Here is a 14334-nt window from a genome sequence, read left to right as displayed (position 1 = left end):
TTATGCAAGAATGGTATAATGCACATTTAGGAGCACTGCGAATAATCTAGTTTCCAAATTATAATTCTGACATTACAGAATAATACTATTAACATTTATAGACATTTACATATTGATATTTGGGACATAAAAGTTTTAATAATGTTATATTTCCATAATACTAATTTTAGCGCAGACTTCCTGAGCTAAAACGTCTACAAGAAGAACATCATATGGAGGATTTGCTCTACACGAGAGCTAGATGCACAGGCATTTTGATCTTGAAACGTTCATCTTCATGACGATTCGTAGTAAGTCTGATGTGTAGACGTTGGACAACGGAGGTTCAAGAAAACTACCTTGCAGTAAACCCGAATTGGTCAGCATGCTATTCACTGTAGCTATCGTCGAAACACAGACGTGAAAAGTGATTCCTCAGAAACTGCGTCATAATCGATCAAATGAAGTCTTTCACTCCGGTTAACCGAATACTCCATTGTAAACCATCAGCGTTAATATGAATGAAACCCATTCAAAGATCAACTAGAACAATTCCAACTTGGTGGCCAAGATCGAAAGCCTACTGGAATTCAAAGAATGTTGTAAGCAAAGCTTCAGTAGTTTTAAAGTTTTTGTTATAGACAAACTAGTTAGGGGGGTGATATCGTTCCAAGAAATGAGGGAGGCGAGACAAGATCAACCGTTCGGAAGTCTTTAAAAAGTATCGGTATGAATGAAATAGCCCCATAGTTGGAGACATCAAGTGACGGCATGAAAGAGAAAATCCTGATTACGCTATCTTTCCAAAACTTCTCTCACTTTAGGAAGTAGATAATGTTTACGGCTGCCACAATAATATAACGCCTACTAGCGTGTTCACACCACTTATCAGTTAACAATGGAACCAAAGTATGTACCATGGTTAAAGACCCTTCAACAACTACCTGAAGTTGAAAGAAATGGTAAAGAATTGAAATATTACAGAATGAAAAAAGAGAGGTGGAGAGATGAAGACATGAAGAGAAATAAAAAAGAGGTATATACGAGTAGAAACAAAGTAAAAGAGAAAGAAGAAAGTGAGAGGATGAGATCTTAGATTTAATTTAACTACATAAATATATTTATGAAGATTATCTTAAAATGCTCCTTTTTAATTTCTTCCTTTTTTAAGTATATATATATATATATATATATACATATATATACATATATATATACATATATATACATATATATACATATATATATATCTATATATATGTATATATATATATATTTATATATATACATATATATACATATATATATATATATTATATATATATACATATATATATATGTGTATATATATATATATATATTTATATATATATATATATATGTATATATATACTCAAAAAAGGAAGATATTAAGGAAGAGCATTTTAAGATATTATTCGTTGTTGTTTTGTTTTTGTTTTTTTTCAACACCCTTGGAAATCCAGAGCAAAACCTATTTCACCGTTACCTCTGGAGCCAGATCGTCTTCTCGCCATTGCTCTTCAACCTTTTGACCACCACCACCTCCTCTGCTCCTCGCTACCCTCTCCCCTGCCTTTCTTCCATGTTACGTCACTGAGACCTCCTTGACTATTTGTATATAAACGGCCGGGGAGGTAAGGAATGCATCAGTCGCGAATATTCTCGCATCAACATGGATCCCAAGGTGAGTCAAACGATGTGTTGGCCATTTCTTCACAATGCACTCACCACTGTAAGTCAGATCCAAGTACTACTTAAAATACGAATTCGTTACGATAAAGAGTTGGTCTTTTCCTTCTTTTTTATTTTTAGTTTTCGTTTAATGACATTTTCTTGCTTTCAGGTATTTGTTCTTTTTGCCCTTGTCGCTGCCGCCTTTGGAGATCAGCCACCGGCTGGTTACTCCCTGCCTCAACCAGCACCTTCTCCCTCTTATGGAGCTCCTCAGGTAACATTCCTGTAGTTGGTGCACATTGAATCTTTCCATATGAAGCCTTTCTAGTTTACGTACACGACTCTCCAAATAAATGTTTTTTTTTTTCTTCTTCTTTTCAAGGCTCCCGCTAAGTACGACTTCGACTGGGCCGTCAACGACGCCGCATCCGGTAACGACTTCGGCCATCAGGAGTCCCGCGACGGAGACTACACACAAGGCTCCTACTACGTCCTCCTCCCCGACGGACGCCTCCAGAGGGTCAACTACAACGTAGATGGGGACTCCGGTTTCGTGGCCGAGGTCACCTACGAGGGTGAGGCCAGGCCCTACACTCCTCCCCAGCCATCCTACGCCCCCCCTCCTCCCGCCTACGGTGGAAAGTAAAATCTGGGACTGATCTCCGATGACATAGATATTATTATCTTAGATTCGAATTTATTTTTCTATGTAAATAAATCATTCTTTATGAAAAAGTGTCTTTTCCTCTATTCTTTATATCACCATAAGACGTCCTTTTTTGAAAATCGTAGAGGAAGCATGACAAGATCTTAGAAATAACGTAGATGTTTCGCCACTACTCAAGTCAACAAGGAAAATACTAAACTGATCATCTAACCAGACAGAAACTCTTCAGAGAAACTCTGAAGATCTTGTTCACTATAGCTTTTAACCTATCCAGCGCAAGTTTCCACATTCAAGAACTTTCATGGCCCCACTATTATTCGGCCGGTAAGAGACAGCGCTGAAACTCACTTTTTCGAAAGTTACGACTTACTTTACATGTCAAGATCTTAGAAATAACTTAGATGTTCCGCCACTACTCAAGTCAACAAGAGAAATACTTAACTGATCGTCTAACCAGACAGAAACTCTTAAGAGAAACACTGAAGATCTTATTCACTATAGTTTTTAACCTATACAGTGCACGTTTCCACATTCAATGAAGTTCACAGTTTTACTACAATACTACGCGGCCGGTAAGAGACAGCGATGGAACTCAATTTAACGAAGGTTATGACTTACTTTATTTGGATGAGATCACCAATGTTTTGACTTCAAGAGACGGCTTAGGTGTGTGGGTCAAGGGAAGAAACCTGCCAAGAGAGTCACCCAAAGGGGTGACAACAAGATGGAAAATAACTCAGTGGCGGAGCCCGCTATCGGAAAGAGATCTAGCTGGGCTTAAATGTAGGAGCTGATTTTGTTGGAGTGCGTTCGACGGTCCTCTCTGTAGTAAGGTTGTCGCCGGGCATTCTGTGACGAGAGATGAGAACTCACACAATGGATGGCAATCTCCAGGTCGTATAATCGCGCATAAGTCAATCACTTCACGAACTGAACGTTCTCCGTCGTTGCGATCTTGAAACCCAAGAACATGCACTATTGGGAGAAGCTATCCAGACTTCTCTGTGTCCTGCTTACTCATACCGCGGTGCTGTTGATCACCAGAGCAATGTCATTCGTGCACGGCATGATATGACAACCATTTGGAAGAGAGGTCTCTTATCAGTTGGCCATTAACATGTTGAGCAACGTTGGGCTCCACCCACCCTACGAAGTTCCCTTCTCGTGCAAGTGATGGTATAGTTGTATGTTGCTACAGTTGGTGAAGGTACTCGTCAGTGAGAGAATGGATGGAAGAAAGAAAACTCCATTTCTCTCGGCACTTCTTTATTGGAATTAAATGCGTGGAATAGGCGACAGAGACTGCCCTCTTGACAGTGGGACATAATTCTTTATGCAAGAAGGGTATAATGCACATTTAGGAGCACTGCGAATAATCTAGTTTCCAAATTATAATTCTGACATTACAGAATAATACTACTAACATTTATAGACATTGACAAATAGATATTTGGGACATAAAAGTGTTAATAACGTTATATTTCCATAATACTAATTTTAGCGCAGACTTCCTGAGCTAAAACGTCTACAAGAAGAACATCATAGGGAGGATTCGCTCAACACGAGAGCCAGATGCACAGCCATTTGTATCTTGAAACGTTCATCTTCATGGCGATTAGTAGTAAGTCTGACGTATAGGCGTGGACAACGGAGGTTCAAGAAAACTACCTTGCAGTAAACCTGAGTTGGTCAGCATGCTAGCCACTGTAGCTATCGTCGAAACACAGACGTGAAAAGCAATTCCTCAGAAACTGCATCATAATCGATAAAATGAAGCCTCTGACTCCGGATACTCCACAGTAAACACCATCAGCGTTAACATGAATGAAGCCCACTGAAAGATCAACCACTTCAATCCCAACTTGGTAGCCAAGATCGAAAGCATGTTGGATTTCGTAGAATCTTGTAAACAAAGTTTCAGTAGTTTTAAGATTTTTGTTATTGGCAAATCAGTTAGATGATGACATCGTTCCAAGAAATGAGAGAGGCGATGCCAGAACAACCGTTCGAAAGTCTTGAAAAAGTATCAGTATGAATAAGATAACGCCATAGTTGAAGACATCAAGTGAGGACATAAAGGAGAAAATCCTGATTACACTATCTTTCTAAAACTCCTCTCACTTTAGAAAGTAAATAATGTTTACGGCTGCCACAATAATATAACGCCTACCAGCGTGGCCACGCCACCTATCTGTTAACAATGGAAATACTAAAGTATGTACCATGGTTAAAGACCCTTCAACAACTACCTGAAGTTGAAAGAAATGGTAGAGAATTGAAATATTACAAAATGGAAAAAGAGAGATGAAGAGATGAAGAAGCGAAGAGAAATAAAAGAAACGAAGAGAAACAAAGTAAAACAGAAATAAGAAAGCGAAAGGATGAGATCTTAGATTCAATTCAACTACATATAAATATATTAAATCATTCAGTGCCTCCTGGAATAATATATATATATATATATATATACATATACATATATATATATATATATATATACACATATATATATGTATATACATATATAAAACAGTAAGTACGGTTACAGGTTATTTGAAAATTCGTTAACAAATGTGGATAGTGAAAACGATCTCGGCGTAATCATCAGTAACGATCTCAAATCATTCAAGCAGTGTATTTCAGCCTCTGAGAAAGCAAATAAGATTCTAGGACTGATTGTGCGATCTTTTGACTTCAAAAGTCCATTACTCATTAACAAGCTATATTGATCGTTAGTTGGTCCACATTTGGAATATGCTGTTTCCGTATGGTAACCGAATTTCATTAAAAGACATTGACAGATTGGAAAAAGTACAACGGCGAGCCACGAAACTGATTCCAAATATCAAAAATAAATCATACGAAAATCAACTAAAACATATGAATCTGCTTTCCCTAAAAAAAAAACCGTAGACTCAGAGGTGACTTGATACAGGTGTTTAAGATTCTAAAAGGAATTGACATCAAAAGTGACAAAATTTTCACACTGAATGAGAATCAGACAAGAAACAATGGTCTCAAACTGTCCGGAAATAGATTTAATTTGGAAGTGGGTAGAAACAACTTTGCCAACCGTGTAGTTAATGAATGGAATAAACTTCCTGCAGAGGCAGTGCAATGTAGTTCAGTTCGAAGCTTTAAGAATCATTTAGATAAACACCTAAGCAAGATGCTGTAATGACTATCATTTATTTTATATTATTTGTTTATTTGTTTTGTTATCATTTGTCCGTTTGTTTATTATTATTTGCTTGATTCTCATTTATTATTAGTTATATGTCAATTTATTATTATTTACTATTTACCTGTTTGTTTATTATTTAACTATACCTATGTATTTATATATGTATTTTATTTATAATGTACATTATTATAGTTTTTATTTATTCATTTGTTTATTTATCATTATTATGATTTTTTCGCATCCGACCTAGATATGGACCAAAAGGTCTCCTGTCGGCATGCTCCGCTTTTGTAATCCTTTATATCAAAAAAATGAGGAAATTAAAGAGGAGCATTTTACGATCTTCTTCGTTTTTTCAACAGCCTTGGAAATCCAGAGCAAAAGCTATTTCCCCCGGAGCCAGATCGTCTTCTTGCCATTGCCCCTCGACCTTTCTGACCACCACCACCTCCTCAGCTCCTCGCTACCCTCTCCCCTGATTTCCTTTCATATGACGTCGCTGAAACCTCCTTGACTATTTGTATATAAACGGCCGGGGAAGGAAGGAATGCATCAGTAGCGAATCTTCTCATATCACCATGGATCCCAAGGTGAGTCAAACGATGTGCTGGTCGTTTCTTCACAAGGCACTCACCATTATAAGCCAGATTCAGGCGCTACTGAAAATACGTATTCGTTACGATAAAAGTTCAGTCTTTCCTTTCGTTTTTGTTTTCAATTTTCGTTTAGTGACATTTTCTTGCTTTCAGGTATTTGTTCTTTTTGCCCTTGTCGCTACCGCCTTTGGAGATCACCCACCGGCTGGTTACTCCCTGCCTCAACCAGCACCTTCTCCCTCTTATGGAGCTCCTCAGGTAATATTCCTGTAGTTGGTGCACATTTTATCTTTGGATATGAAGCCTTTCAAGTTTATGTACACGACTCTCGAAATAAACTGTGTTTTTTTCCAAGGTTCCCGCCAAGTACGACTTCGACTGGGCCGTCAACGACGCCGCCTCCAACAACGACTTCGGTCATCAGGAGTCTCGCGATGGAGACTTCACGCAGGGCTCCTACTACGTCCTCCTCCCCGACGGACGCACCCAGAGGGTCACCTACAACGTGGACGGAGACTCCGGTTTCGTTGCCGAAGTCACTTATGAGGGAGAAGCCAGGCCCTCCTACGGACCTGCACCAAGCCCACAGCCTTCCTATGCTCCTCCTCCTCCTTCCCCCGCCTATGGCGGAAACTGAAATTGATGAGGGACAACATTTTGAACCACCTGGAAGCCTAAGAATGTAATCATTATCCCTTTGTATATCTTCGTCTGTTTAAGAAAATTATATATATTTTTGTAGTATGATTATAAACTGTAAATAAAATGTTTCACCATTTACGATATATCATGTGGCAACACCTTTCCTACTCCTAAACATTATTGATAACTTGTTGCCTCCACTTTCGCTGAGTGGAAAAACTGTAGATTCACAGCTGCTAACAACAATCTTAAATGCGATGGTTAGTCAAAGAAAGCTATATTTACAACCTGATTTACATAAAATATCAACAACTGTGAGCACACATGTACAACGTAATAAAGGACACCTTCAGAATATATGAAGGTTGCAGCTCATAAAGCTATATGTTACAGATTTAATAGAATAAGTTAACATTCATGATACTCAGACGTATGTCATAGAAAAAAGTCAATTGTATCCCACCCCAGAGAATCGATGGGCCTCTATCACCAAGATGGTCCCGTAATACAGGACACTATCAGAATGTATGAAGGTTGCAGCTCATAAAGCTATGTGTTACAGTGTTACTAGAATGTTAATATTCATGATACTCGGACGTATGTCATAGAAAAAAGTCAATTGTATCCCACCCCAGAGAATCGATGGGCCTCTATCACCAAGATGGTCCCGTAATACAGGACACTGTCAGAATGTATGAAGGTTGCAGCTCATAAAGCTATATGTTACAGTGTTACTAGAATGTTAATATTCATGATACTCGGACGTATGTCATAGAAAAAAGTCAATTGTATCCCAGCTCAGAGAACCGATGGGCCTACCACCAAGATGGTCCCGTAATACAGGACACTGTCAGAATGTATGAAGGTTGCAGCTCATAAAGTTATGTGTTACAGTGTTACTAGAATGTTAATATTCATGATACTCGGACGTATGTCATAGAAAAAAGTCAATTGTATCCCAGCCCAGAGAACCGATGGGCCTCTATCACCAAGATGGTCCCGTAATACAGGACACTGTCAGAATGTATGAAGGTTGCAGCTCATAAAGCTATGTGTTACAGTGTTACTAGAATAAGTTAACATTCATGATACTCGGACGTATGTCATAGAAAAAAGTCAACTATATCCCAGCCCAGATAATAATGAAGGCCACTTAGTGTATCAGTTAAACCTCAGATGACACATTTGACGGCTTCCACACAAATTAAAGACTACTGAAGTGAGGTCACGCCACCTGACTGTCAACATTGGAACTACTAAAACATGTCACAGGATTTAAAACCCTTTTCACAACTACATGAAGTTAATAGAAACAGTAGAACATTGGGGTGCTACAACATACAAAAGGAGGGAGAAGGGGAGATGAGATAAAATAACGAATAATATAGAAGGGGTAAAAGATAGAAAGAAGACATAGCAAAATAAGAAGAAAATAATAAGACCTTCTGAATTGATGTATGTAAATATAGTAAAGTCTATTCTTTTGTCAACGAAACAAGTGAACAAAAATATCTGACGTTTGATAGAATGAAATAAATAATAACTGAAAAGGAAGAGGTGAAAGAGGAATCTTTGGAAATATTCCTCGTTTTTTTTTCAGCAGCTTTGGAAATCCAAAGAAAAAACTGTTTCAGCGTTCCTACTGTAGTCAAACTGGTTCCCTGGTATTCCCTCATCACCATCTCACAAGCCACTCACTCCCTCTCGTTACTGTTTCCTTGCCCACGACGTCACTGGGGGTATTCTTTGGTATTTGTATTTCAACAACCGTGGAGGAAAGGAGCGCATCAGTTGCAAATCTTCCTGCATAACCATCGCCCTCAAGGTGAGAGAAATTAACAGCTGGCCAGCGTCTTACAAGACATTCGGCTTTTCAAGTCAGATTTAGGGATGGCTGAAACTACGGTTTTGCTAGGTGAGATATCCAATCATTTATTTTAAATGTCTTTTTGATAACGTTATTGTAAACAGGCTTTTATTCCATTTTGATCTTTTGACTGTCGCCCTGGGAGATGAGCAGCCAGCACCATCTACCTTATACGGAGCTCCACAGGTAACATTCTCCCTGTCGATGTACAATTTATCATGGGTCATGAAATATTTCTAAGTTCTGTCCACGACCCTTCATATACATTGTAAATATTTTCCAGTTGCTTGTCAAGGTTCCCGCTAAGTATGACTTGGACTGGGCCGTCAATGACGATGTCTCCGGCAATGACTTCGGCCACCAGGGGCCGAATCTATACAAGATCCTATCCCCTAACTCTATACATAAATCTTCGAAAGGGCGAAGATTATACCTAAATCCCTATGTCGGTGACCTAAATACTTATGTCTAGACATTCTAAGCAAGCATTTAGGTCTAGACATAAGTATTTAGGTCGCCAACATAAGGATTTTAAAGATTTATGTCTAGACTTAAAGGGTTAGGATATTCTATAAATTCGACCCCAGGAGTCCCACGACGGACACTACACACAATGATGCTACCACGTCATCTAACCCAAAAGAAGCTTCCATAGGTCAACTACGACGTGAAGAGAAACTGGTTTCGTAGTTGAATTTACCTACAAGGGAGAGGCTAGGTCCTACTCTCCTCCACAGCCCTCCTACGCACCCTCTGCTTCCAGCTACGGTGGAAAGTAAAATCTAAAGACCGGTGAGGTATGAGAAGAAAAAAAATTGACGAAGAAATCTAGGTAAATTAAGACGAGACTATCGCCGCCCTAGATAGTTGTATAACTATTGCCATGTATCTAATATGTATATGATCAGTACCACGGTATGGCGGTAAATCGATGTCTTACTCAACATATGGCATTAGTTATCCTGACCCATCCAGAGGGTTACAAATATTAAAAAAGATTACATTTGCGAAAAGGTGACGATCCCGACGATTGATTCACCCTGTTAAGCACTCATGTAGCAGATCATTATGACTGTAACCTTTCCCCTTATATTCAACGACGCCGTCTCCGATAACGACTTCGGCCACCAGGAGTTCAGCGACGGAGACAACACGCAGAGCTTTTACTACGTCATCCTCCCCGGCAGGCGTCTTCCAGAGAGTCAACTACAGCGTACAGGGAGACTCCGGCTTCGTGGCCGAGGTCACCTACGAGAGTGTGAGACCAGGCCCCACTCTCCTTCCCAGCCATCCTACGTACGCCCTGCCCCCACCTACGCTGGAAATTTAAAATAGGGCTGATTTCCTGTAATGTTATTCAGTTACTTTAAATGAGAACTTCAACAGCAAATTTATTTTCATATGAATAAACAAATATCTTGTAAATATTGTTTTAATTACACTTTTGTTTTGACGTAGTTCTCTGAATAATTTCAGGAAACATTAGACGTTGAACATTAATATAATATATTTAATGTTCGCCGGAAGTAGAGCGATTTTCACCGTGAGTTCGTGAACACAGTCTACGGTCCCAAACTAAACAGGGCTAATGGTTTCTTTAAAATGTCGAAACGATTGTGAAATATTGCCATGTGGCATCCCTGGAATAAAAAAAATATGTGTATATTTGGGAGCAATGAGTCGACACAGGTGGCCGAGCGTGCGTTGTCGTGTGCTCGTAAACACAGTCTGCGGTCTGAATCCCAGCAGGGTTGGTCATTCGTTCGGTGCATATATGCCACCCGAAACTGTGACATACGGAATGTAGTGAAAGGGGAGAGGAGGTGGGAACAGAAAAGAAGGAGACTTGTTTCAAAAAAGTAAGTCTGACTTTACAAAAATGGTATGTGGGATGAGTTAAATAGTTTGGGAGTGAAAGAAGGGTAGAGAATGAGGGCGAAGGGCGGGGAAAGTGGCATACACATGAGAAATGTTTACAAACAAGATGACTTATGTCTTTTTTATGCGGGAGTGAGTTGCGTTATTATACCTTGAATGTTTTGTTACTTATGACCATGAATGCTATGAAAAGAACTTTGTTGTGACGTCACTGGTCCCAAGCAAATACTTCAAGTTAAAATATTTTTGTATGCGTGAAGTTTTATCGGTATAACGCCTTGTAATTGGATTAAGGGATTATCTCTAACACTTCCTTAATAGGAATCTGAATTACAAAGCTTTCTATAGAGTGTAAGTTAAGGTACCTATGCCTGTCTTTGTTAGGCAAATTCATAAGCCTTTGTATAATTTCGTCCATTCTCCTTTGTAATGATTCTAATGAATTAATATTCATTCTATAGGACGGAGACTAAAACCGTACCGTACGAATAAATACTAACGCCTTGTTAGCCCTTCCTGGCACTAATACACTGTTTCCTTGTTTTAAGGTCAGATCTTACTAACACTCTTAAGTCCTTTCTACATTCTGTTTTCTCTAATATGGTGTTATCTAAGCAATATCTGCTTGCTTAGTTGTGTAAACTTACGTTTAACACTCTATACTTTGAGTTATTGAAAATCATTTGCCATTACACCAACCATTCACACAACTTATTAACATTCTCCTGCAGTATCCCAGCGTCTTCCTCGGACCTAATATTGTGTCCTATTTTAGTGCCATCCGTAAACTTACTATCATCACTGTTAATCCCATTGTCCAAGTCATTTATATACGTTATGAACAATAAGGGACCCAAAAATGAACCCTGAGGAACTCCACTAGTAACATTACACTATTTGGATCTTATGCCAATGGTGACCCGTTGTTTTGTCACTAATCCATTCTCTTATCCATTCAAAGCTTTTTCCTCCTATACCATGGGCTTTGATTTTATTTAGTAGTCTATGACGGAACACCTCGTCAAACGCTTTGTAAATTCAAGGTAAACAACCTACCTGTCATTACAAAGCTAAGATAAAAAGGAAAATAAATGCATGTTGAATAGATATGAGATGAGTGAAGGGTGTGTCAATGTTTTGGCTGGCCACCTCTTATCAGGGGAAAAAGGCCTTTTAGTAAATGTATATATGTAACCTGACTTGATAAAACTAGTGCAAAATAAAGTGATAATTTGAAATGTTAGATCATGAAACTATTCAAGAATGGAAAGGTGAATGCATTAGCTCCAAACAAGACGAATTAGAGTAAATAGGTGTAAAAAAAAAAAGGAAGAAAATGTGACAAAAGAAAAATACACAAACCTGAATGGATGGGAGTGAGTGAGGGAGAGAAAAATAAAAGGGTTATTACCAATAATGACAGATATGTGAATGTGTTTATGATTTAGATATTGTATTTTTTTTCATGCACTGGGAGTCTCCGGAGCTCTTTCTACCGGCACTTACAAAACTACGACTTGAACTCTCAAAATGGGAATCTAAAGAGAGTGAAAGTTATTTAAGCAGAAAAAGGGAGAAAAAGAGGAAGAGGAAAGAAGCAGGAACATAAAAGCAGATAAAACATATAGAGAAAGAGAGTGTGTGAAGAGTAAAGGAAAAGCAATGCAGAACAATGAAATTAATATATATATGGAAAGCATTGATATATGTAGATATAGTTATAATATTCACAGAGAGGCTTTCAAGCTCTCTTTGGATTTTTCCACCTGTCTACAAATTTAACTCTTTCATCAGAAAGTGGAGGTATAATAAGATGAAAAAATGTAGAGAAAAGGGAGCCATAGAAGGGACTAAAGAGATTTAGATAGAGAAATAATGAGATGGAAAACTAAAGAATAAGAAGGAACATTAAAAAGCAGTTAATAACAGCATACATATGCTCTTTCGTCACATTTTGAAGAAAAATGTTTCAAAACGTGCGTCAATTTGTCTCCAGCCTTGGAAATCCAGCTCGAAAACATTCCACTATTCCTCCTGGTTGAAGACGGGTTTCTCGACATTGCCCTTAAACCTTTGATACTCATTCACCCACCCACCACAGCCCCCGTCACACCCTGACCCTCCTCACACTACCTTCCTTCGACATGACGTCACAGCACTGAGACCTCGTTTCCCCTTCGTATATAAGCGACCACGAAAGGGAGGACTGTATCACTTCTTGCGAATCATCTCGACTTCAACATGTCTTTCAAGGTGAGTGAAATGAGCAACTGGCTTGTCTCCCACGATCCACTCAGCTTTGCAATTCTGATTCACTGTTCAAGCCATGATTGGATATTACTTTGAGTTGAGAATTCTTCGTTAACATTTCAGGTGTGTCTTGTCTTTGCTGTGGTTGGATTTGCTCTCGTAGAGAGCATTCCGCAGGGGTATTCCGTTCCTCAACCAGCACCACAGCCAACCTATGGAGCACCTCAGGTGAGTCGCGGTTGAAAGACTAGCATCTGTCAAACAGAACACCCCAATAATGTATATAAGGATAGAATTCAGGTCACTGTGAAATAAACACATCCCCTTCCACCCACTAAGGCTCCTGCCAAGTACGACTTCGACTGGGCCGTCAACGATCCTGCCTCTGGTAACGACTTCGGTCACCAGGAGTCTCGCGACGGCGACTACACGCAAGGTTCCTACTACGTCCTCCTCCCCGACGGACGCCTCCAGAGAGTCAATTACAACGTGCAAGGAGACTCCGGCTTCGTGGCTGAGGTTACCTACGAGGGAGAGGCCAGGCCCTACTCTCCTCCACAGCCATCCTACGCACCCCCTCCTTCCAACTACGCTGGAAAGTAAAATCCAAAACACGATCCGGTGTGAGAGACAAATAACGATGAAATGATATGACTAACTTAAGACAATGGTATCCCTGCTTAAGATGACGATGTCACTGTCTCTCTGTAAATAACACTCGTTCGATCAGTATCGCCATCGGTAAGTCATTATTTTCCAGCCAATATTTGGCATCGGAAGATGATGTATGCAATAACGTCGTTATTATTTTTTTTTTTGGGGGGGGGATTAATACAGCAGACATATATTTTTCTATGTGAATAAAGAATCTTTCTAATGCAAACAAATAGACATGTCTTTTATACCTTCATCAAAGATCCCCGAATGAATTTACATAATATGAGAGTATACAATAATGAAATTAAATCTTTCGTTAGAATGACCAAGAATTCTTGAAAATTTGTATAACTTCTTTGAATTTCTGAGGATTAAAAAAAGTATATAACTTCTTTGAATTCCTGAGGAATAAAAAATGGGCTTGAGAAAGCACAATCTATGGTTTGAATGTCGTCAGGGTTAATCATATTTCAAAACTGTTGAAATGAGTATGAGTATTTGGTAGGTGGCATTCGAGCTATAATAAAACACTCCACAGCTCCTTAGCAGTTAAAAGGTTGTTTCTTTCAAGTAATATAACATTTGTGTAATATATAGACTTAAATATCATTTTAATATTTTAGATGTCTTCACTGAATGTTGTTGTAATGAAGACGCACATTTATAAACTACAAAGCTTTGAGAAACACTGGCACATTGATGCATAGGCGTACCAACAGTTTCCAAGTCTTTTTAACAATGTGTCAGACCTTAGTGATTACTTACGTCCATTTCCATACGATTTCTTATCGACACTTTTTTGAGTGACTGTGCGAAGACCTTTTATTTTTACATACACATTGTGTTCACAACCAGGACTGCTGTTTGTGACAGTATTTTTTATTCTATTTTCTTCTTTTGCCATTTATGTCTGTAGCGC

At 38.9% G+C, this 14334-nt stretch overlaps 2 protein-coding genes across 2 annotated transcripts; both read left to right on the top strand.

Annotated features, from left to right (window-relative positions):
* Window positions 1-1672: 1672 nt before the first annotated feature.
* LOC143036198 (pro-resilin-like) lies at window positions 1673-2320 on the top strand. The gene is made up of 3 exons (XM_076203445.1): window positions 1673-1684; window positions 1844-1948; window positions 2057-2320. Exons 1-3 carry the CDS (start codon window positions 1673-1675, stop codon window positions 2318-2320), a joined length of 381 nt encoding a protein of 126 aa, XP_076059560.1.
* Window positions 2321-6103: 3783 nt separating this feature from the next.
* On the top strand, window positions 6104-6758 carry LOC143036197 (pro-resilin-like). Its single transcript, XM_076203444.1, has 3 exons — window positions 6104-6115; window positions 6275-6379; window positions 6477-6758. Exons 1-3 carry the CDS (start codon window positions 6104-6106, stop codon window positions 6756-6758), a joined length of 399 nt encoding a protein of 132 aa, XP_076059559.1.
* Window positions 6759-14334: the final 7576 nt, after the last annotated feature.

Source organism: Oratosquilla oratoria, chromosome 20 (assembly GCF_046742065.1).
Source record: "Oratosquilla oratoria isolate Oo_2021 chromosome 20, ASM4674206v1, whole genome shotgun sequence".
NCBI classification, from domain to species: domain Eukaryota; kingdom Metazoa; phylum Arthropoda; class Malacostraca; order Stomatopoda; family Squillidae; genus Oratosquilla; species Oratosquilla oratoria.
Note: the sequence above shows the minus strand (reverse complement) of the source record. Positions and strands in the feature narration are given on the sequence as shown.